This window comes from Drosophila arizonae, chromosome 2 (genome assembly GCF_054131065.1).
Source record: "Drosophila arizonae isolate 15081-1271.41 chromosome 2, UAZ_ARI_1.0, whole genome shotgun sequence".
Classification (NCBI taxonomy): Eukaryota; Metazoa; Arthropoda; class Insecta; order Diptera; family Drosophilidae; genus Drosophila; species Drosophila arizonae.
The window spans coordinates 7,140,265-7,163,494 of record NC_142922.1 but is presented as its reverse complement, the minus strand read 5'-3'; the positions used below and the strand labels follow the sequence as shown (position 1 = coordinate 7,163,494).

The following is a 23,230-nucleotide window of genomic DNA, read 5'->3' as shown; positions in this document are numbered from 1 at the left end:
GTTGCTAGAGCTCTCGTCTAGTAAACATTAAATACACTTTTTGTAAATTTAAACCCATTGGAAATGTGTGTGGTTGATATTATCTGGCCCAGGCGCTTCGGCTCAAGTGTAGCAACAAGCTGAGCGATAATCCTCAGGTGGCATAAGCAGAGACTCTTGACTGACACGAGCAGGAGTCGGGGGCATTTATAAATGCGAAACCAAAGCAACGCTATGCAAAAGACGCGACGTCCCTAACGAAGCATTCGCAGTGGGTCTACCCACAGCCAACGCACAGCAACAGAATCAACACAACAAATGCGACCTGTGGCAGTGTTGCCATCAAGGCAAATAAAGGACTAAAGTTATGATAAATGCAGATGGAGTATAGCTGGCAGCGTTATTGCCTGTCATTTCTCATCAGCCAACGACAGCGGCGACAAGGGGCGTTCGACAAGGGGCGGCGGCCCAGCACCACTGACAAGCGTCGACCGACAACCGACAAGCGACATCCAACAGCCAACAGCCAACAGCCAACAGCCAGCAGCCAACAGCCGACTTCCGGTTGTTGCCGCCATTTTTGCTTGACTGTCATGGCTGCCAGGCTTTGAATGGCTTCTAATAAAAAAACAAGCATGATTTTTGCCTCGCTTTTATTTTCCATTACGAGGCCCCCTCACAGTCTCGCAGTCCCGCCTCGTGGCAAAAGAACGATGAGCTGCAATTTGCAAAGTTTTTGCTTGCTTTCGCACACACCCTTAAATACATATATGTACGTGTGTATATATAAATGACTTTGCTTCTGTGTGTGTGTGGGAGAGAGTGAGCTCTGAAACTAGGAAAAACTTCATATTTTCTGCTGCTTCATTTGAGTTTTCTGTTTGGCGCGACAAATTTTTTGTTTGTCTGCTTCGTTGCAAAGGTTTCCCTACTCCGCGCGCTCTCTCTCTCCCTCTCTCTCTCTCTCTCGCTCTCCCTCCTACTCTGCCAGTGCTTTAGTTTTACCGCCGAGCAACTAGTTTTAAATGTGCTGCTTAGACGTGCCCCACTCAATGCCACACCAAATAGTAAAAAGTCAACGGCGGTGCCATTTACAGGTCTTTGGTTTGCCAAGGCAACCGCTCTGTTGCTTAATGGATTGCCGGTATCGCCCCACTAATTGCCGATTGCTGCTAAGTGGCATGATTTGAGCTGCCGGAGGATTCGCTCGAACAGACTTTGGGTCAGCTCTGCAATTAACTAATTGATTGAACTATTCAATCGCCATAGATGCACGCCATTGCGTGAGCGTGAGCGTGGGCGTGGCTGGTTTGCAATTATTTAGGGGCAAGACCGCTTAGCAAGCCACATGGTCTTTATCTCCTTCATTCTGCTCATTGCTCATTGCTCATTGCGCATTGTCCGTTGCATGCTAAGGCGCAACCTACTAAAGCTTTTAATGCAACGCATTCAAGCTCCTCAGATTTGGGTGTGTCGATAGCTGGCTCCGTCCGTGTGCCTTTTGTGAATCGAATTCCGGACTAAGCTTAATAAGCATCTGTTCAATTTCAACCAGCTCGTGCGCTCACAGCAATGCCATTAAATTAAATGGGCGTGGCGCAGACAAGGTTTGCTTAACTGCCTTCCAGACAGTCGTAGTCGACTTGGGTTACTCTTTACATTGCATTCACTTGTTAAATCTATTCTGTTTACGATATTTAATTAATTTAACTATATTTTATTTTATATATTTTTTAAATATTAATTTAATTTTAGATTTTAAGTTTTTATATATTTATTAAAAATTATTTTTTTTAATTTTTGATTTTATATTTTTTGTTTTTATTTATTTATAATTATTAATTATTATAATTCATTAAAAAAAATAAATATTTTACATGCATAGAATATTTGCAATATCTTGAGTTACAGCAGAATTTTAATTATGCTTACAACAGCAACAACATTTGGCTACAATAGAAATTGTGTGTGTGTGTGAGAGAGAGAGAGAATGAAAGAGAGAGTGAGAGAGAGGTAGATACATAGAGAGAGATATAAATGGATGGCAGATTTAAGCTTGATTAAATCTGTTTGTTTCACATGGCACCCTCTGGCATTTCGCATCCTTTCCCAACTACCGAGCAGCATGTGCACGGCTTAGCTGCCATAAACTAGACCTAATCTGTGCTGGCCACAGGGCAACGATTCCCCGATGTCAGTGCATGCATGGCATAAAGCAACGCAATCAGATCGGCCAACATGTCCCCGGCATGGCGCTAACCGAATCGGCGTTTTTCATGTTTCTGCATGTTTGAGCATGTTTATAAATATCAAAAATGTGGTGTGTGCTGGAAATGTGGCATGCAGTGTAGTAACCGTATTTTGTGAACACATTTGGGCTGGGGCTGTATTTCTTTTTAGCGCCGCTTTTGGTTTACCTTTGTTGCCCTGCTGCAATTTGTTGCAATTTGCTGTCGCTCTGTTGCGGTTGCTGCTTCGAAAATGTTTTATGACTGCAGTGCGATTGCTCTGCCACCTGCTCTGACACTGCACGTCTGTGTGCTCGATGTGCTCTGTCGGAAACTGCATTTACGATACATAAACATAACGTGCCAGCGGCACGCCCCCAACGGGTATATTGGAGCTGCAGCTGGCCTATTTGCCATGCTGCCACTTGCCACGTGGCATGTTTATTTCTGCCGCAGGACATGTCATGTTTTTATGGCTGCAAAAGTAAATATTTAAGCTGCACTTTCTGTAATTTTGCATTGTTTATCTCTCTCTCCATCTCTCGCCCTCTCGCTCTGTCTTTCCCTTTCCCTTTTGATCAGTAAAATTTATATGTAGCCTGTCCCATTTGACTTGTGAACATTGCACTAATTGAATTAACAATTAAATTGTGATTATTGCATCATTTATGCATGAAACGTTGCGCGGTGTCAGAAACCATGTATTGACACAGTCCTGATTTTGCTCCCTCCATGCATTGCGCTGATGCGCTGAAAAGTATGCTTCGCTGGCGGGCTTTAACCTCTGACATGGTCTTAGTTTGTTATCAAACTAGCCCAAGCCCTTTGGCATCCTGTTTGACATCCGGCGACATTTGGCATTATGACTCCAGCGCCAGACGGCGCCTGAAGAATGCAATTTCCTGGACGCCAGATTCAAACTCAAATTCAAATTCAAATTCCCCAACTCAAATGCATTCGCTCTCCTCTCTTGGCACTCTTGGCTTTGGTACTGTGAAAAGTTTAGCTCTCTCGGCGCAACGCAAACTCAAATGTTACTTATATTGATGGATTTGCACGTTGGCCCAGCGTCCTGCTGCGCATCCGGGCAGGAAGTGTGGTAGCCAGGACATCCCGCTTAGAGCAGTCTGCCTTGGCTGCAATCGAAATTGATTTACCAGCTGTGAGCACGAAATTGCGCAATTCATGCGGCCCATCCGAGCCATTATAAAGGCCACAAAATAGCCGCTGGCCCACACATACATAGATAATAATCCGAGTGCATCAGCATCCTATTCACTACATGCACAGCTGGCTGATTTGAGGTCCAGCCATGCCTGCCATGCCTAATGTATTTTTAAAGCGCAATGCATAATTTATGGACCAAAACTTCAGTTCAGTGAGTCATGCAGTCAATCAGTCAGCCAGTCAGCCAGCGAGTGGGTCGGCATTGCTAATCCTCCCACTGGAAACAGATACACTTTGTCCTAATTGCCACAACTCATGCGATTCACGCTAGCCACAGCCGCAATATTTTCAAATGTTATGCACACAGATGCAGACCTCAATATTTGAGGCATTTAATATGCTCCGCATCATCATTCTGAACGATGCCTAGTTTATTGATGCCGCAGCAGGGCAGCCAACAAAGCGAAAATATTGCATCTCCGGGCCGCATCATTGGCATTCAGACAGCGGCCGCAGCATAATTTACAACATTTTCAGCGCCAAAGCGTATTTATTATTTCGCATATTCTTTCAGCCCACCGCCCACTATAAGCTGTATCATAGAGGTTTTCTAAATCGGACAGAGCTGTTGGCTGTGTCACATCAAAAGTTAATTGCGAGACGAAGCTAAACTATTTGCGAAATATAATTTGAAATCGATAAACCCAGCGAAGCTCAATGGTAAAGCGAAATGCTGATAAATTTAAGCTGTAAATTCAACTATAAATGATTGCAAATGCAAATTAAGCTCCATCTCAGTTGCATAATAAACTACATTCATTTAAATTCTATAGAATTCGATATCAATGAGCACTGAAAAGTGACTTTCGATTGCGGGATAAGAATTATATCAAATTAAAAATCTTTTATGTTTGCAGCTAAAACTGATTTCAAATAAAATAAAAAAAAAATAAAAATAAAAATAAGAAAAAAAAATTAAAGCTTGTAGCTAAAATTTCATCTTTGATAATTTGCTGATTGCCAATGTAAAATATTTCACAATTTATTCACATTTGATTGCCTTGTGCTTCTTCAGTTAATATGCTTATCATTTTTTGCAATATTTATTGTAGCATTTAAAGCATTCACGAAAACATGTGCATACCACATTCCAGTGATGCCACCCATAAATTATAAATTCTGTTGGTTGGCAATGCATTACACAAACCATTTGCAATATGGGACACCTCATATAAGCTACACACACACACACACTCACACGCGTATACGTTCATACAAACATTAATTAAACACGAGCGTTTGCATAATGAATTTTTTGTTCTTTTGAGTGTTTGTAAGAGGATTAGTTTCCGTTCAATGTGCATTTGAACATCTTTTCCATTTAGGTTACTGACTCGACATAATCCCGAATTGATATAGGAGAGCTCAACTCACCGTTCTCTAATAATTCGTGCACAAAACAAGAGCTTTCTATACTGTCCATGTGAGTCCAATTAGAGAGAAAATTGTGCATATCTGATAAGCGTTTCACAAGCTTGGCAAATATATTCGACAGCACAGAAGTTAACTGTCAAAAGCTAGAACGGAGTCAACTCTGCTCACTCCGCTCACATTCATATTTGCATAGTTTTGTCAGAAGGTATAGGTAGGATGAATTCAATACCTATATAATTGGAATGGAAATAGAAATATCAGTTCTAATAAGATTATTTTAGATGAATAAAGAATTGGGAAAGTTTAGGATTTCAGCTATAGCACTATCACTTGATTTAAAAACTTTCTATTTTAAGCCTTTTATTACCTTGCAATTTGTGAAACATGATGTAAAAAAAAAAAAAAAAAAAAAAAAAAAAAAAAAAAAACAAATTCAATTCCTAACAATAACTCTATTAATCTTTCAAAAGTTATAAAGATGCTTATTGAAATAAGACCCAAAAAATAAATAAATAAATATTAGATGGAAACTTATTATACATACATAGAAATTTATTATAATGCAACATAAATTGTGCAATTTAGACTTTCAATCAAGAACTCTCCATGTTTTTCATAGTGAATAAGTATATTGATTATATACTGATTAAGTTTCTTCTACCGATCACGAAATCTTTCTTACTGCAAATGTGGTATCTAAAAAGCTTTCTCAATAAAATGTAGAGTCGCCTGGGACAAGCCAAGGAAATCAGCAGCAACTGCATATAACTAAATAAAAATTGCATTTGCATAATGCAACCGAAACTGACAGTCGAAATGGCGCGGCAGTCGCAGTGCGGCTGCAGTGCAGTCTCGCAAAGAGTAGCAGACCCGATGAAGCCGCCTGGAATCGTTTGTTATCCTTGGCTGCTGCATAAGGAAAACAATAAAGAATTGGCGGAGCAGCGCAGAGCGTAGAGAAAATAAGTAAAAAGAATAAGAAATAAACCCGCTACGAAAACAAAGTCGTAAATTCAATTTAAAGCTTGACAGATTGCCACAGTGCGGCTGCCGGTGGGCGCATGGCTGTGGGCGTGGCGCTGCTGCAGCTGCAACAAAATGACGTGTACCAGAATTTTTGTTTTTCTGGTCATATTTTTTTTATATTTTTCTTTCTTTATTTTGATATTTTTGCTACATTCGCTTTTAACAGAAACGTGCTGGGCATTCGGCAGCATCTGCCGAGAGAAGCGGCAGCAGAGCCAGCCCGAATTAAGGTCAAGTTGCACAGAGTCAGAGGCGACGAGGCGCCAGCCGAGCGCAGTAATTAAATGGACTTTAATAAGCCCAGCCACTTAAACAGTCAAAAATCTGGCAAAGAGGTTAAACTGCCGGCTCTGGATGCAGCGTGGATGCAGCGTGGATGCTGGCGGCAGAGCGTGCAACTAAAGTGCATTCGACTGCGACACCATTTCCTGCTGTGGCACCGCTGTTTGCGCTCAGGATTTGCTTGCATAACGCGAGAGCGTATTTTGGGCCCTAAGCAAGGCCCTTGCCGGCTGCTGCAGCAGGCGCAGGGGCGGGAGCGGGAGCAGGAGCAGGAGCAGAACGCCTGCAGCAGCTGTGACCCAGTTAAAGAGCCAACTCTCGGCATGATGGCGGGACTTACGGCCTATTTAAGTAGCTGCCGGAGTTGATTACGCTTCAGCATCATCTTTCAGCCACAATAAGGCCAATCGGCTACTGGCCGCCGCAAACGAAGCGCAATTAAAGCCAACAAAAGCGCAGTGCAGCAGATTGCTGACCGACCCAATCAACGTCGACACCCGCAGAGCTAAATGGACTACTGGCCTCGCACAATGCTGGCCGGCACAGCGGGCGGAGTGCGCTTTAAATATCACACGACTACGGCGGACGGACAAAGGCGCGATTCTCAGAGGGGTGTGGCGCAGCAAACCGCGGCCAGGAAACGCGCACAAATTGCATTTTAACGCATGCAAATTGCCAGAGTCCACGCCCCGGTCGACTTTATTGCATTACAGCAGGCAGCGTAGACGTCGATGGACGACAGTAGATGTGCATGGGTATGTGTATGTGCATGTGCATGTAGATGTGTGGCAATTGTAAAAAGCGCAATTGCCACTTTGCACTTGCCGATGCCAAATGCGTGTCCGTCGCATTGGCCGTGTCTATTGAGCATGAACGGGGTCAACGCTTGACCTGCTTGACTCCGGCTGGCAGCTACCTAGTTAACTTGCCAATTTAGCAACTGTCCGCTTAAAGCGGCCATTGCAGTGCGCCCAGCTCCCTCACGTTTTTTGCGCTGTCCGCTGTCGCATGGTGGATCCTCCGGTACAGCCTTTCGGGTGCCGCGTTTTGCGGAGCTGTCAAGTTACAGCAATGCTGTCGCATGGGAGTCACAACAGCGACAGGGAACACTTTGGTTGTTTTATGGGCTTAGAGCAAGTGCCAGTCGGAGGGTAATATTGTTGCAGCTGCTGTTTGCTCCACCATATTTCAGAGTCAAATTGAGTATTGCTCATACGCACCATTGCCCCTAATAAGATTTTGCCACGAATATGCAATGGAGCTATGCAGATATGGAGTCGGAGTTGAAGTAGGAGGCGAGGGCGGAGTCTTGCGTGCTTCTACACAAACAATAAAATTGAATGAAATTTGCATAGATCTCTTTGCAATTAGAGTGCGAAAATAATATACTTTTCATATGTATAAAAGATTTATTACAATATTAGATATTTTATTATATTATTTATACAATATACTATATAGTATAAATAAATAATAATAATAAATATAAATAATTTCATGATATTCGTGATGTGCTAAACTAAATCTAAATTGATTTTCCTTAACCTTTAAATCTATTGCAATATTAGCCAAATAAAAGCAAATATGAATTATCATCAAGATTATAGGAAAATCAAATCCAAATCAATTGCTAATTGACTTGTCTCAACAGAAAAATAAATACAATTACAAACTCTAGACTTTTATTCCATTCTCATTCTTGTCTTCACTACTCAAAATGCAAATGCTTTTTTCTATATTCCTGCTTAATTGATTCATTTCATTATTGAATTTTTCAATTTGCTAAAATCTTTGAAACAATAAGCCCGTCAAAATCATTTTGCCAGAGTGTAGCAATGTTTGTAGAGGCGCCTGGCAGCTGGGATAGCAGCTGCTGCTGCTCTCATTTGTATATTACGTATACGATACGCTTTCGCTTTACATACAGTATGCCGTCAGACGTGCATATATCTCGTGTGTGTGTGTGTGTGTGTGTGTGTGTATTTGTGTTGTGATATGCGTCTGGCAACTGACATGAATGGAAGCTTTGCATTTTTTGCATTTAAATAAAGAAATTAAGGCATAACATATTTCCCTCACAACGTGAATTAATCAAACATTCCATTTCGCTCTCACTCCCGCCCTTAGATAAACAAAAACTCGCAGAACAACAAAAACCTGGGAGATCGCAAGCGCTGGATACATGATCCATCAAGTGAGTAGCCCAGCCCAGCCCATCCACAAAGGAGACAGCAAACTTATGGCAACAATTTCATTTTGTTTGGTTTTGTTTTCTTTTCTTTTTTACTTAATTCAAATGAAATGTCTCTCTCAGGTGACCTTTGCCGCCCGCTCAACTGTAAGAAACGCGAGATTTGCCTGCTGGAGGACGAGTTCAGTGCTGTCTGCGTGTCGAAGAAGGAGCTGCACAAGAATCGGTGAGCAGCCGTAGGCGTGTTTTCTAATTTGTGTTGCTCCCAAAACTTAATAAACTAATTAAATTAAAACTTGATTATTTGCGACTCTGTTGCAAAATGGGAACTGCTTAACCCTCTGCTTGTTCTTCCAGCGATGAGATAATCACTAAGGCCAAATATTTGGAGGATGAGGCCAAGCGGCGTGTCAATCAGCAGGATAACGATAGCCAGGATGTCGAGGACATCAACAACGACGATGAGGACAACAGTAGCGACGGCGACAACAACAGCAACAACAGCAACAACAACGGCATTAAGAACAATAACAACATCCCAGCAAACAACCAGGGCAATGAGGACAACAACGACGACGAAGATAAAAGCCTGAGCCTAGGCGACGATGATGAGTCCAAGGAGGACGACGTCTTCTACGAGAACAACATTGCCGCCAGCGATAAGCAGCAGCTGCTCCCGAAACCAGCAGCCGTCCAGCAGGACGACGACGAGGAGTTGGAGTAAGTAGTCGAGCACTTGGCTAGGCTCAATCCTTTGCCCTGGGGCATTCCATATCAATGGAATTCTTACAATTCATTTAACAAATTCACATTCACTTTGCGGGTGCTGGCCGTAAGAAAAGGTTGGCACACTTAGGTGAGGGGGGCGCGGCTACCTCATAGCCATATCTTGGGCTGCCTGCCAAGGCTGAGCTCTACGAATTTGTGATTTGCATGACCGGCACGCTAATAACAAATTGTTTTATGGTGTATACAAATTCGACAGTAAAGTACAATTTTTAGCACGCATTTCATTCCGTTCGCCCCTTGCCGTTCTTATCCGCTCGCATTGTGCTGCGTCAGCGCTGCTGATATCTGTTTATGCCTGCTGCTGTTGTAGGGCTTTCAGCGGAATCGCCTGAGACGACAGCTTTACGGCCTTTTACCCTTTGTCGCAGTCGCCCTAGTCGTTTCCTTTGACTTGTACAACATTATCGCTCTGACCTGACCCTAACCCAAATTGTGAGTTCGCACGCGAGCGAATGGAAAGAATTTCCGCCGGAGCGTGGAGAGTGAGGCGGGCCTCAGGTGCGACAGCCAGGAATGAAGTCAAAGTCAGCGCTGCTGGGCCAAGGCTCAATTGCTAGCGATTGTTGGCCATAACTATCACAGCGAGCTGGCCTATTTCCGACGTGTTGACGTGCCCAACTGGGCCGGAAAGTTGTACACCATTTTCTAAACATCAATATCCGCTGGAATGTCTGTTGTGTGTCGGAAACAGAATGTTTGCTGCTCGACACTTTTCATCCAATTGATATGCAGCCCATAGAGGAGCTGCACTATAAATAATCGATAGCAGTTGTCACTATTAAGAAAACATATTTACACAGCTGCCGCACGCCAAAGGCTTTTAAGGCACCCGTGTTAAGATTATCAGCTAGCATATCCCGGCTCGTGGTCTGGGCCGTGGCAAAATTGTTTTTCTTAGCCTGTTTTGCCAGCAAAAATCATGGCCCCAAGTTTGCGTTTGTTTATTCTTGGCTTCGGCTTGTTTATCCGTTTGCTTTTTATACCCTGAACCCATTGAAAATGGGAAATCAGGGTATAATGGTTTTGTGAAAAAGTATGTAACGGGCAGAAGGAGGCGTGGCAGACCCCACAAAGTATATATATTCTTGATCAGCGTGACGAACTGAGTCGATATAGCCCTGTCCGTCTGTCCGTCCGTCCGTCCGTCCGTCCGTCCGTCCGTCCGTCCGTCCGTCCGTCCGTCCGTCCGTCCGTCCGTCCGTCCGTCCGTCCGTATGAGTGCGTCGATCTCAGAAGTTATAAGAGCTAGAGAGCTGAAATTTGGCATGCATACTCGTGTGTACCATACGCAGTACGAGTTTGCTTTATTTTTTCGATAAATCGTCCGATAACTTTTTTATCGAGAATAATCGAAAAATTGATTTTGTTTTTTTAGCCTAATTTGAGCATTTTTAGACCTGGAGTCTTCAAATTTGTGTTGTATATAAAGTTAATAGATACAAAGATTTTGTAATTTACAGATTTTGGATACCACGCCCCCTTCGCCCCCAATTTGTAAAAAACGCATTTCAAGTAGTAGAGACTTGTGCTTTGGAATGTACACACATATATACCATATGATTACACTCTAAAAGTTTCATTAAGATCGTATGCCTACAAAAGAAATTATTCGACAAATAAATTCTCATAATATTGCCCACACTGCAGCGCAGCCCAAGCGCAGTCGCTGCTTACTGCGCAGTTAGCAGAGCGCAGGCTTATGCGTGCGTGTGGATGCATGTGTATGTATGTGTGCATAAAAGAGGTGCAGTATAATTAGAATATCAGCTTAGAGGGTTCAGGGTATCTCCTAGTCGAGCAGTCTCGACTGGAGCCATCTTACTTGTTATACCCTGAACCCATTGAAAATGGGAAATCAGGGTATAATGGTTTTGTGAAAAAGTATGTAACGGGCAGAAGGAGGCGTGGCAGACCCCACAAAGTATATATATTCTTGATCAGCGTGACGAGCTGAGTCGATATAGCCCTGTCCGTCTGTCCGTCCGTCCGTCCGTATGAGTGCGTCGATCTCAGAAGTTATAAGAGCTAGAGAGCTGAAATTTGGCATGCATACTCGTGTGTACCATACGCAGTACGAGTTTGCTTTATTTTTTCGATAAATCGTCCGATAAGTTTTTTATCGAGAATAATCGAAAAATTGATTTTGTTTTTTTAGCCTAATTTGAACATTTTTAGACCTGTAGTCTTCAAATTTGTGTTGTATATAAAGTTAATTGATACAAAGATTTTGTAATTTACAGATTTTGGATACCACGCCCCCTTCTCCCCCAATTTGTAAAAAACGCATTTCAAGTACTAGAGACTTGTGCTTTGGAATGTACACACATATTTAGCATATGATTATACTCTGAAAGTTTCATTAAGATCATATGTTTACAAAAGAAATTATTCGACAAATAAATTCTCATAATATTGCCCACACTGCAGCGCAGCCCAAGCGCAATCGCTGCTTACTGCGCAGTTAGCAGAGCGCAGGCTTATGCGTGCGTGTGGATGCATGTGTATGTATGTGTGCATAAAAGAAGTGCAGAATGATTAGAATATCAGATTAGAGGGTTCAGGGTATCTCCTAGTCGAGCAGTCTCGACTAGAGCTTTCTTACTTGTTATACCCTGAACCCATTGAAAATGGGAAATCAGGGTATAATGGTTTTGTGAAAAAGTATGTAACGGGCAGAAGGAGGAGTGGCAGACCCCACAAAGTATATATATTCTTGATCAGCGTGACGAGCTGAGTCGATATAGCCCTGTCCGTCTGTCCGTCCGTCCGTCCGTCCGTCCGTCCGTCCGTCCGTCCGTCCGTCCGTCCGTATGAGTGCGTCGATCCCAGAAGTTATAAGAGCTAGAGAGCTGAAATTTGGCATGCATACTCGTGAGTACCATACGCAGTACGAGTTTGCTTTATTTTTTCGATAAATCGTCCGATAACTTTTTTATCGAGAATAATCGAAAAATTGATTTTGTTTTTTTAGCCTGATTTGAACATTTTTAGACCTGGAGTCTTCAAAATTGTGTTGTATATAAAGTTAATCGATACAAAGATTTTGTAATTTACAGATTTTGGATACCACGCCCCCTTTTCCCCCAATTTGTAAAAAACGCCTTTCAAGTACTAGAGACTTGTGCTTTGGAATGTACACACATATTCACCATATGATTACACTCTGAAAGTTTCATTAAGATCGTATGTCTACAAAAGAAATTATTTGACAAATAAATTCTTATAACATTGCCCACACTGCAGCGCAGCCCAACCGCAGTCGCTGCTTACTGCGCAGTTAGCAGAGCGCAGGCTTATCCGTGCGTGTGGATGCATGTGTATGTATGTGTGCATAAAAGAAGTGCAGAATAATTAGAATATCAGCTTAGAGGGTTCAGGGTATCTCCTAGTCGAGCAGTCTCGACTGGAGCCTTCTTACTTGTTGCTTTAAATTTAATTTCAAGCTTCCCTTGGCTTCCCCAGCTCCTTGGGGAGCAGCGGCACCAGCAGGTGCCCGCTTAGCCGGGCATAGCGGAAAGTTTTCTTTATCTGCTGATAGCAGTTTGTTGAGTGGAAAATTAATTTTCATGAATACATTGTGGCATCTCGGGCTCTGTTACTCGTAAAATCTTTGCATTTTTCTTCAAATTAGTTAAAGTGTCCTTAAACGTTGGAACGGAAGCCTAACAACTAAGAGCACTGAAAATTCATTTTGTGTAAGATTTAATTTATAAAGATTCAGCAGACATGCCGAGCAGATAATTAATGATAAGTTAGAAAGTATAGGGCTATACATATGCGACGGAGGCACCCAGCTGGCAGCCCTGCTAAGGTGTCCATATTCAACCTACTACTTTTTTTTTTTTTTTTTTAATTTAAGAAAAACCTAATTTTGTTGTGTCTTAAAGATAATAATCATTTTATTTGGCCCAAGTAGATTTATTGACATCAGTCTTTGAATATGATATCTTGATGTGGTCACCTCAAAACATATAGGGCTGCCAGAGGTTTCTTCGAATATGGACAGCTCTGTAAAAAATTCCTGAAATTGTTATGCACTGTTATGGGTCAGTAGTATAAAATCCCAATATGTGTAAAGAACCAGGAGATTAAATAGTATTGAATAGTATTTACTTTATTCCAATAATAATGGTCGTATTAAAAGAATTTTCAATTAGTCAAGCGAGAGTATACAAAGTTGATATTAAACATTGTAAATGTCAAACTTATGTGGACAAACGAGCAGAGAGTTCGTTAACGACTCCAGTTATTCAATATTCAATATCCGTAAAATATTCGATGCTAATTAAGCAAATTGAAAGTGGGAACATCAGATATATTTCAAGTCGCAAATAATAAAATTTCATAATAATAATGTATGTTTGATCTTATTGTAATATTCAACATAAAACAGAACTATGCAATTAAATTACATTTTTAATTTTCTTAATCATTTTGTGTATTTGAATACTTGTTTACGTTTTGCCTTGTGCCACTTCGCCTCTATTGTGCCTGTTAATGGCCGCGTAATCAATCTATCTATCGGCAAATCGAGAGTCTTGCCACGCCTTCCGATATTAAAAAATGGCTTTTGACATATTTTTCGCATTTTCTTTTCAATTTGCTTTCACAAGAATTTCGCTTTTGTGCACAACAGACGGGTATCTATGTCAATGGCGTAGACTTTGTATGCCACTTGGAAAGCCCTAGAGAGCGAGAGAGCGAGAGAGAGAGAGAGAGAGAGAGAGAGAGATGTAGCTAGAATGAGAATGAGCATGTGACTATTCGTGGCTGTTAAGGGGGGGTCTGTGATGTTAACGTTTGTGTTGCTGTGCCCAGGAAACATTGAGCTAACAAAATCAATAGTTCGCGCGCTCAATTTATCTGCTATTCCGTGCTAGCTCTTCAATCCGGCACGGCGCAAACAAAAGATTTGCCTCGCCTATGGCCCACTTGCTGCGGTTGATAGGGGCACAGATTTGCGGAGCACTTGCCATAGACTGCAAACCAGTGTAAGGCACACGCACACACACACACACACACTCACCCATACGCACACACTCACACATTCCAACGCTCATAACTCATATAGTCGTGCATTGTTTCTTGTAACAATACGGTCCGTGCTGCGGCTTTTAGCTGGCAAAACCATAAAGCCTGCACTGGGGCGGTGTTCACATAGTTGTCCTCTTACCTCAGCACAGCCCCTCAGCCTCAGCCACAGCCTCGGCCCGGCTATGCGGCTGCCGATGGCAGCTATTTGAAACCACTGAGCTGCTTTTTGCTCTATGCTTATGAAGCTGTCAGCATCAGTGGCTCAAAGGCAGCTCCAACAGTTGGTGCAGCCACACCACCTCGTTTCACCTGGCTGTGTGGTTCAAAATTGAAAGCAAATATTTGAGTAAAAATTCACAAATTTTCACAGCAGGCAGCAGGCAACAGCCAAAGTAACCGCAGCAGCTATTGACCCAAACTTGCCAACAAATGTGTCGTCGGCCCATGACGCAATTGTAGCTCTTAGTTCAGGTAAAATTTAAATAGCAGATACATCTTTGAGTGGAATACGAAAAAAAAAATGGTGAAAGACCCTTTTTTAATTGAATTGATAGTTCGCTCTCTCTCCCTCTCTCTCTCTCTCTCTCTCTGGTATATGCTTTTTTGGCCAATGATTTGTTTGCCTGGGCTTAGCTGCGATATTGGACAACTGCAAAAGCAATGCAAATGTTGGCTGCAATAATTTGGCATTTCCGATTCTCTCAGCAATTTTCAACTTGCTTTTATTCTATATTTATTTCTACTTCTTCACTTCACTTGCAGTGTATTGCATAAATACAAATTTTATTTTATTTTTTTGTGGAATCGAATTTCATGCTGCATAGTTCACACTTCAGTTTGATTGAGAATCTGTATCATCAGAGTTAAATAATTTTCTTTTTCATTCCTTCATTTTCCTCGTCTTGGGAATTTAAACTGATTTCTTATCAAATTTCCCTGGGAGACAATTCACATGCTCAATTCGCAGATCCTGCAAAATAATTAAAAAACATTCGAGTGAAAAAAAAATAAATAAATATTATGCAAAGGACTTGAAAAATACACACTCAATTAGCTGCTTATTCCGAGTCAACCAATAAAACTCATTGAACAGCAATCCAGAAACAAGTTTTTTTTATTTTAAATAAATTACGTATACGTCGGCATCAGCGGATGCAACAATTAATTGAATTTATTATTTATGTATTTTTTGGTTATGTGTTTAAAAGGCTTAATTATGCGTGTACGTCATAAATTATTAAATGTAAATTATGAAATACGACAAAAAGAAGCAGAGTTGCGTGTAAAACAAGGTGTGAATATTATAAATGAATTTTGTTTATTATAATTAACATCGGCTTACAATAATTTCAATTCAATAATCTAATAACGTTTGCTGAGTACGTGAGTATTTGATATATTTTAAGAACTGCAATAAAATACATAAAATTCTGTTAAAGAAGGGAAACAACACAAGCCTTAAGTCTAATTATCTTACATTTCTTTCAATTTGCAAGCTTTAGGAAAAATGTCGAAATCCGCGTCGCGTTTCCTGACAGCTCAAATATTTGCACAAATTATAAAATATAAATAAGGAAAAAGATGCCTGCTGATGGCTGGAAAGGGGTTCCAGCCCAGGCAGCTAGCTTTAAGTGCTTTTGATCTCTGACAGCAATGCCAGCCTGTTTGCCTGGGAGCGCGTGCGTTGCATATTAAATAAATATTTAAAGAAGATGTGAGGCGAAGGCAGCTGCCGGTTTCACCTGCCAGACGTAATTTGCATAAAAAATTAATTTTGCATGTCATCTATTTGTTGTTTGTGGCCTTTATCTCGCTCCGCTGAGTTTGTTGTGCTGATTTCTTTACTGACAGTCTCTCCTCTAACTCTATTCCCGACAGCAATTGCAAGCCGTGTCCCGTGGCCAAGCCAATGTTCCTCTGCGGCGCCGACAACAGGACCTACTCATCACTATGCAGATTGGATTATCACAATTGCATACACTCGACAGCCATACGGATCGGCTGCAAGGGATTCTGTCCCTGCAAGGGTAAGTTAACCGCAAATGGGGACACTTTTATTATTTGGCCAGAGCCACAGCCCAAGCGCATGATGAGTTCGAGCCTGGCAAATGTCCAACAACAAGTCGGAGCCAAATAAATGCCAAGCATGCATCGAGCCAATTCCTAGCCGCATGTTGTTTTGGCTTCGACGTCAGGCCGGATGCACTTCAAATTGCAATCACAACTGCAGTGGGCCAGAGGGGGCAGCAAACCTCCCAGTTCTTACGGCTTTAAATTGCCTGAAGCCGAGTTTAATCAATTGTTGAATTTTTAATAATCCGCTCAACAAGCAGCTTTATTGTTCTAAAGCATTCAGTGAGCAGTCAAGTGGGGGGCTGAGCAGCGCACTTGGTGATTCAGCCAGCTGCAGCAGCAGCAGCAGCATAAATAACAACAACAACATCAAGCACATTAATTTTAAATTTACACAGATGAAAGCGCATTGCAACTCTTGTCGGCTTTTTTCTCTGCTTTTCATATTTTATTTTTGTTGTTTGCTTGGGGGCGCGGGAATAACAAGAACATGCATTAAATAGAAATGACGCCTCAGTGGCCAACGCCAGGATATGAAAAGTTTGCCATGCCAAGCGATTTTATGGCGGCCATTTTGCCATTTCAACGATTTCCCTCGTTTTGCAGAAAACACCGATGGCAAGAGACTGCAGCGGCTTGGCGAACGTGGTGGCTACAATAAATACAGCAAAAAGATCAGCCTGGACCAGCAGCAGCAGCAGCAGCAGCAGCAGCAACAACAGCAGCAACAACAACAGCAGCAGCAGCAGGCCTACAAGGACAGCAATAACAACAACATCATGATGAGCAGCGGGAATGTTATGGGCAGCAACAACAACGACTTCAATACCATCATGAATGTAAGTCAAGCCAAACACAATTGTATATGCATTACATACGTAATCGAACCGACAGGATAAGGAGGACAACAATCGTCACTTTAATCATATCAATGCGCAGTACACGTTCACGCCCGAAGAGATCAAGTATGACAACAAGCACTACAAGTACCTCAAGTACACGGCTTACAAGAAGGTAAGAGCATCCATCCATCCATTACCCCCCTCATACCTGTGCCACCCAGCACTTGGCATGCGCGTGCAATAGATTTGTAGGGGCGCAGGTGATATATCTCGAGTGCTTTTCACTCTTACAGGATGCCAAATACCAGGAGGATAAGCACAAGATGCGTGTCTACAATGAGAATGAAGTCATTGAAAAGCAGCCACAAAAGTTCAACAAAAACAATCCAAATGGTAAGTGAAATAAATGGAAATATTATGAGATACATGAATGAATTTGGGAACTTTCCCTCTGCTAGGCTATCCCCTGAAGTCGGCCGAGTGCAAGCCACAGCAGCTGACTGCCATTGGTAATCGTCTGCTGGACTGGTTCTCGGTGATCATGGCCGACAGCAAGAAGCGTCGCCAGCACAGCCAAAAGTCGAAGGCGCATTTCCCACCTGCATGCAAGACCGAGGCCAAGTGGATGTTTGGGCACCTGGATCTGAACAACGATGGGTTGCTGTCGCTGCAGGAGCTCTACGATCTGGAGCACGATCAGAACGAGCGCTGCATCAAGCCATTCATTGACACCTGCGACCTGGATCAGGATAGCTCGATTAACACACGCGAATGGTGCCGCTGCTTCGAGAAGACCGATCGCCCCTGTGCCGCGGTGCGACGAAGAATCGCCGGCGACTTTGCAGGTGAGATAGGTACAGGTGGACATTTCTATAGCTAACATAACACTAATCTTTTTCTCTCTATATATATTCTTGATTGAGTTGAGTGTGTGTTGTGTTCAGTTATTTAATTCAGTTTCAAGCAAATGCCCTTGCAGAGTCAAAGTCTGAATATTTCAGTCCACATATCCGATAATAGAAACAATAGACTCTAAATAACTTCATTGCAATCTCTGTGTCATGAATATATCCTAAATATATATTTTTATCAGGCTTGCCATTCATTTCAATTGTCTGCCAGGGCATTCAGTCTTCGGCATTTCGGGGATGAGTTTTCATTTGGTTTTTATTATGAAATCGCCGTAAAACGCAAACGCAAACGCAAACAAAACAAAAAAAACAAATGTTGAACACAAATCTCGAAAAGCGGGTAGCTAGAACAGTTATCTGGGTGTTACCTTATCCGTTTCTGGCCCCATCCCACACTCGAAACTTTCTCTCACTCTCTAACTGTTCACGATTCTCTTTTGATCTCGCTGTGTGCGCTTTGTTTTGTTTATGCCGCTTCTCAAACACTTTTTACACTACGTTTAACCTATTTTTAGCTATAATTAAGCGCCTGAATGTAATACATACACTCTCACACACACACAGACAACTCAATACCTCACGCACACACACACACACACACATAAGTAGCCACAGCAACAGTTAAAAAGGACACCTCTTTTTGTAATTGTTCTCCATGCGCTCTCGCTTTGCCGCTCTCGTTTATCTTTTACCTTTTAGCCAAACGCAACTTTTAAGCCAGCAAATTAAACACTTCTAACAACACGAAACTTTTACCTTTTGCCTAGCGCCAGTGTTGTTGCTGGCCCATTATAAACTTTAACTGTATAATTTCCCTTCATTTTATTTTCTGTTCTCTTCTCTTCTGTTCTGTTCTTTTCTTTTCTTCGTATTCCCACACGGCCCAAAAAGTACGAAACACACAAAAACCAAGCAAAACAAAACAAATTATTACAATAAAATACAAAGAATTTCGCTTGCGCCGCTTTCCCATTTCCCTCTGACAATTATAAAAGCTTACTAAAATTGCGCATTTTTATTGTTCTTCTACTCGCTGTTGCTGTTGCTGTTGTTGCTGTTGCTGCAACCTAATTAGGCGCCTACGCACCTGACTGCGACGTCCAAGGATTCTACAAGCCCACTCAGTGCCACAACTCGGTCGGCGTCTGTTGGTGTGTGGACAAGCACGGCGTCGAGTTCGCCAACACCCGTACACGTGGCAAGCCCAATTGCGGTGAGTATGCATCAACAAACACTTGACACGCTACATTGTGGCATTGCACACATATGTGCATATGCATATACATATATGCATCTATGGTTACGTATCTAGGCCCTATATACGAGTATGCATGTGTGTTGACCACGCTTCAATTTGCGAACATTTCCCCATTAGCCTTCGCATTTGAATTAATTTTATTCCTGCTTCAAATGGAAAATGGGTTTAAAATTCATTCACAGTGATAGCTGTAACTGTTACCTTCACATAACAGTAAGAGTTTTGGCGAACTGATCTAGTAGTAGTAACTAAATTGTATTACAGAATCTGAAACTATGAGTAGCACATTAATCAGGCGTCATTATACTTGCGACAATGATTAATTATTATGATTATTGACATAGTAATTGTAAGATTAATAAAATCTGCTTGTTTCAAATGTCAGTGATGAAATCTTAAGGCAATTGCTCTAGGAGAACATAGTATATTATTGGGAATATATAGTATATTATTAGAATACATTATATTATTAGAATATACTATATAGTAAATATAGTATATTATTATTATATATATATATTAGTATATTAGCTTATATCACTAACAGTAAAATCTATGTATTTTTAAAAGTTTATAAGAGATTTCTGTAAATATTTTATTAATCATTTTGACAGCTGTTACAATTAATCTGGTGAAATATTCATTTAGTTATTTATTTAGAAGTTAGGGATAAGATTAAAACAAACCTATAGGGTAAGGCACTGGCTACAGAGGGATGAAAACATATACGGACACGTTTTGAATATAATATTAAATGGCCGCCTTGAGCCTGTGCGACTTGTACTTGCCTGTATGACTTATAATAATGACTAGATAAGGGGAATGATATAATGAGTAAATTATTTCACTTAATATTGACCATAAGATATATCATTTATCGTACAAGTACAAGTACTTAAAATAGATAATAAAAGAAATTCTTCTTTAGTGAATAAAATATTTGGTCAGCTCTGCAGATACAAGGACACATGTGGCATATCAGCAAGGCGGCAGCTGTAAACTGACAAAAAGAAATGTTTTATCCTGCTAAGCTAATTTTATTCTGTGACAGGTTAGGTCCGGCCGTTAATAGCTTAAGCTTAAACTAGAATTAGTTTTGCAACATATATATACATATCTAGCGACCTTTGTCACTCATACGCCATGCGTGCCACATGCGTGTAGCAACTGCCGGAGGTTTGTTTGCTGCATGTGCGATTGGTGTACTAAACAAATTCCAATTGGTTATGAGACGAGTCACATTCAATATGCACGCCGAGCTAAGCCAGATTAGTGCTCAATCTGCTGAGACCCATTGTAATATTCATTTAAGATTTATGTTTATGTTTATTACTGCAGGCTGGCAGGCTGGCAGGCAGGCAAACAGCCCCGCCGCACAGTCAGTGAACAAACTAATTTGGGGCCATGGCCATGCCGGGCATACATTTTGGCAGAGCAGAAATTGAATTTTACTTTCCATTTGCACAGAGTCCGTGGTAAATAATGCCGCCTCGCTAACATCCGATGACGAGGACGAGGGCGCCGACGACGAGGACAGCGTGGAGGGCAGCGCCGATCAAATGCTGGTCTTCTAAGCGCCGCGGCCAGGCAACGTATTGGCTTATATGTAGTATTGATGTCCATGGGCAATAACTGCCCCGAGTCGTCGAATCCAATCAGCGAGCATTACTGCGTAAGCTTGAAAAAAAAAAAAAAGAAAAGAAAAAACAAAATTAAAATTATTATAATGACTACAAATAAAAACCAAAATTATAATAAAAGAATAAAACAAATAACAAAAACAAAAATTGAACGCAAATGTTGAAAGCGTAAATCGAAAAAAAAATAAGAAAAATAAAAAGAAAAAAAATACATAAATGTGCAGTAGCCAAGTAAGAGTTTTCAAATAGAACTACAAATACTTATAGCAGCGTATACTTAGCAGCAAATTCAACACTCGCAAGACAAATGTTTGAATGGCAAAAACAAATACCCAAAATAAGTAAACACACACCAAGACACCAAAACAAATGAAAGTTTTGAAACAGCTGAGCTCCAGTGTCATCGTTTGATTTGCTCACTGGTCGGGGAAATTGTGGCATAGTTCTGGGCGCATTGCACGCAAAATTGGCATTATAGAGATGCTATAATTAGCTTATACGTATAAGGTTACCCAACACACAGCTAGCTAAATGGCACAGCAAACACTTTACACATACAACCCCAACACACACACAGACATACACACACACTCACACTAACTCGGTTAGGCAAAGTTTTGCGGTAATTGAATACCATAGCTTCTGTTATAGCACGCGAATCCGTCTTTTAGCTTTTAAAGAGATTTATGTATACATTGAACACTTTTATTGCCCTCTCTGCGTTTTCTTCTATCCTATCACAAAGCCAAGAAAAAAAAAGAGAAAAAGAAAATACGAATAAAATGAAAAAACACACGCTAAAAATTCCGCCCAATAAACAAACATACATTTATGTGATAGGTTTAAAAAAAAAAAAAAAAAAAAATTAAAAGAAGGCAAGAATATATGTGAAAAATCTGGAAATTTCCAAAAGCAGTTCAGTGCACATAGCTAAAAAGATATATATATGAAATGAACATAAAAGTATTAAAAAGTTCCGTTGCTTTTTTTACATGCTAGCTGCAATCGATAAATGTTGCGCACGATATCATTTGACGAGCCCCGAACATGCCCCTCGTAGCACTTGTAGACACACCAACACATGCATGCATACATATGTACTAAGCTTAATTCGTATAGAGAGGGAGAGAGAGGCCTGGGGAGCAGGCATAAGAAGGGTATAGAGCAGACGCTAGCCTGGACAAGTGTTGGCATCTATAGAGAATCCTGGCCATATCTGGGAAGTAATGTAGGGAATGCTTTGAAAGAATAGCTATTCAGCAATGTCTGACTCTCATTTAGCGATTGTCAGATGAAAAAACACACACACACACAGACACACAGACACACAATACAGACAGACAAATCTAAATGGAACATTGAGCAACATTTTGCATTTGGGCAATGGAATGCCAATAGAGAAATGAACAAGAATTTGAAATAACATTTTACTGAATACACTTAACTTGCAACCAGGCACACCGCAATGAGATCTACAAATTTCCACATAAATCATATTAAACTAATATACGATAAAACCATAAGAGATACAAAAAAAATGCTTAGGCATGCGTGCAAATATATATATACATATATATATATATACATTTATATGCATGTAAAGCACATATATGTATATTAATGATTAAAGAATATGTTTAAATGTATGTAAGTATATAAGTGGCAGCAACATACTCAATTAACTGGCAGCAAATCAGATTCCACAGGCATTAATTAAAGTAGTGCATTCATTTACAATTTAATTAAATACCAATTTGAATTGGTGCTTTTCTATTATAAATGTTTATTTACTTTTCGTTTATTGTCTTCGGCAGCGTAAAAGAAAATGCTTGCAACATAATAGCAAAAAGCAAAGCGTAAAAGTAGAGCAAAGAGTTACGAAAATAAACATTGGATTTAAATAACTTTTTATTATAGCAAAAATTTATAACTAAAAAACTAATAACAAGAAAAATTAATAATAAAAAAAAAGTATATATATATTAAATATATATTATATAAATTTGAGAAAACGTGTAGAAATTGTGTTTTTGGCTGCATTTAAAATAGAAATTGACGCCTCTATAAACTGACTATATACTACGATCACGATTGTATTTATGTATGTATTTATGTACGTGTGTATTAAGCGAATTGCATTAATTCTAGTGAGCCAAAAGTAAATTATATCCAACAACAACAACAATAAGAAATGAGCAACTGCTAAATGTAATCAACTTAATTCAATCAATTCATTCACTTTAAATTCGTTCAATACATTTTCCGGCTTATAATGTTGCTACAAACAGGATTTATGCAATAAATAGTACGAAATTATTTAAATCATATTATCAATTAAATTTAAAAAAAACAAATACGCATTGATGCATTTCAATA

General features: G+C 40.6%; 1 protein-coding gene across 2 annotated transcripts in view; it reads left to right on the top strand.

The window, feature by feature from the left end:
- The window catches only part of Cow (Proteoglycan Cow), a 49,297-nt gene extending 27,569 nt beyond the window's left edge, over positions 1-21,728 (top strand). Inside the window, exons 2-11 of one of the 2 annotated variants that reach the window (XM_018018307.2) lie at positions 8,244-8,310; positions 8,431-8,533; positions 8,665-9,027; positions 16,009-16,157; positions 16,810-17,042; positions 17,098-17,217; positions 17,339-17,438; positions 17,504-17,890; positions 19,032-19,169; positions 20,682-21,728. In XM_018018307.2, coding sequence (XP_017873796.1) covers positions 8,244-8,310; positions 8,431-8,533; positions 8,665-9,027; positions 16,009-16,157; positions 16,810-17,042; positions 17,098-17,217; positions 17,339-17,438; positions 17,504-17,890; positions 19,032-19,169; positions 20,682-20,788 — 1,767 coding nt within the window. In that variant the 3' untranslated portion in view covers positions 20,789-21,728. Of the gene's footprint in view, positions 1-8,243; positions 8,311-8,430; positions 8,534-8,664; positions 9,028-16,008; positions 16,158-16,809; positions 17,043-17,097; positions 17,218-17,338; positions 17,439-17,503; positions 17,900-19,031; positions 19,170-20,681 lie in introns of both variants that reach the window. The other variant, XM_018018306.2, reaches the window with a different exon arrangement.
- Positions 21,729-23,230: the final 1,502 nt, after the last annotated feature.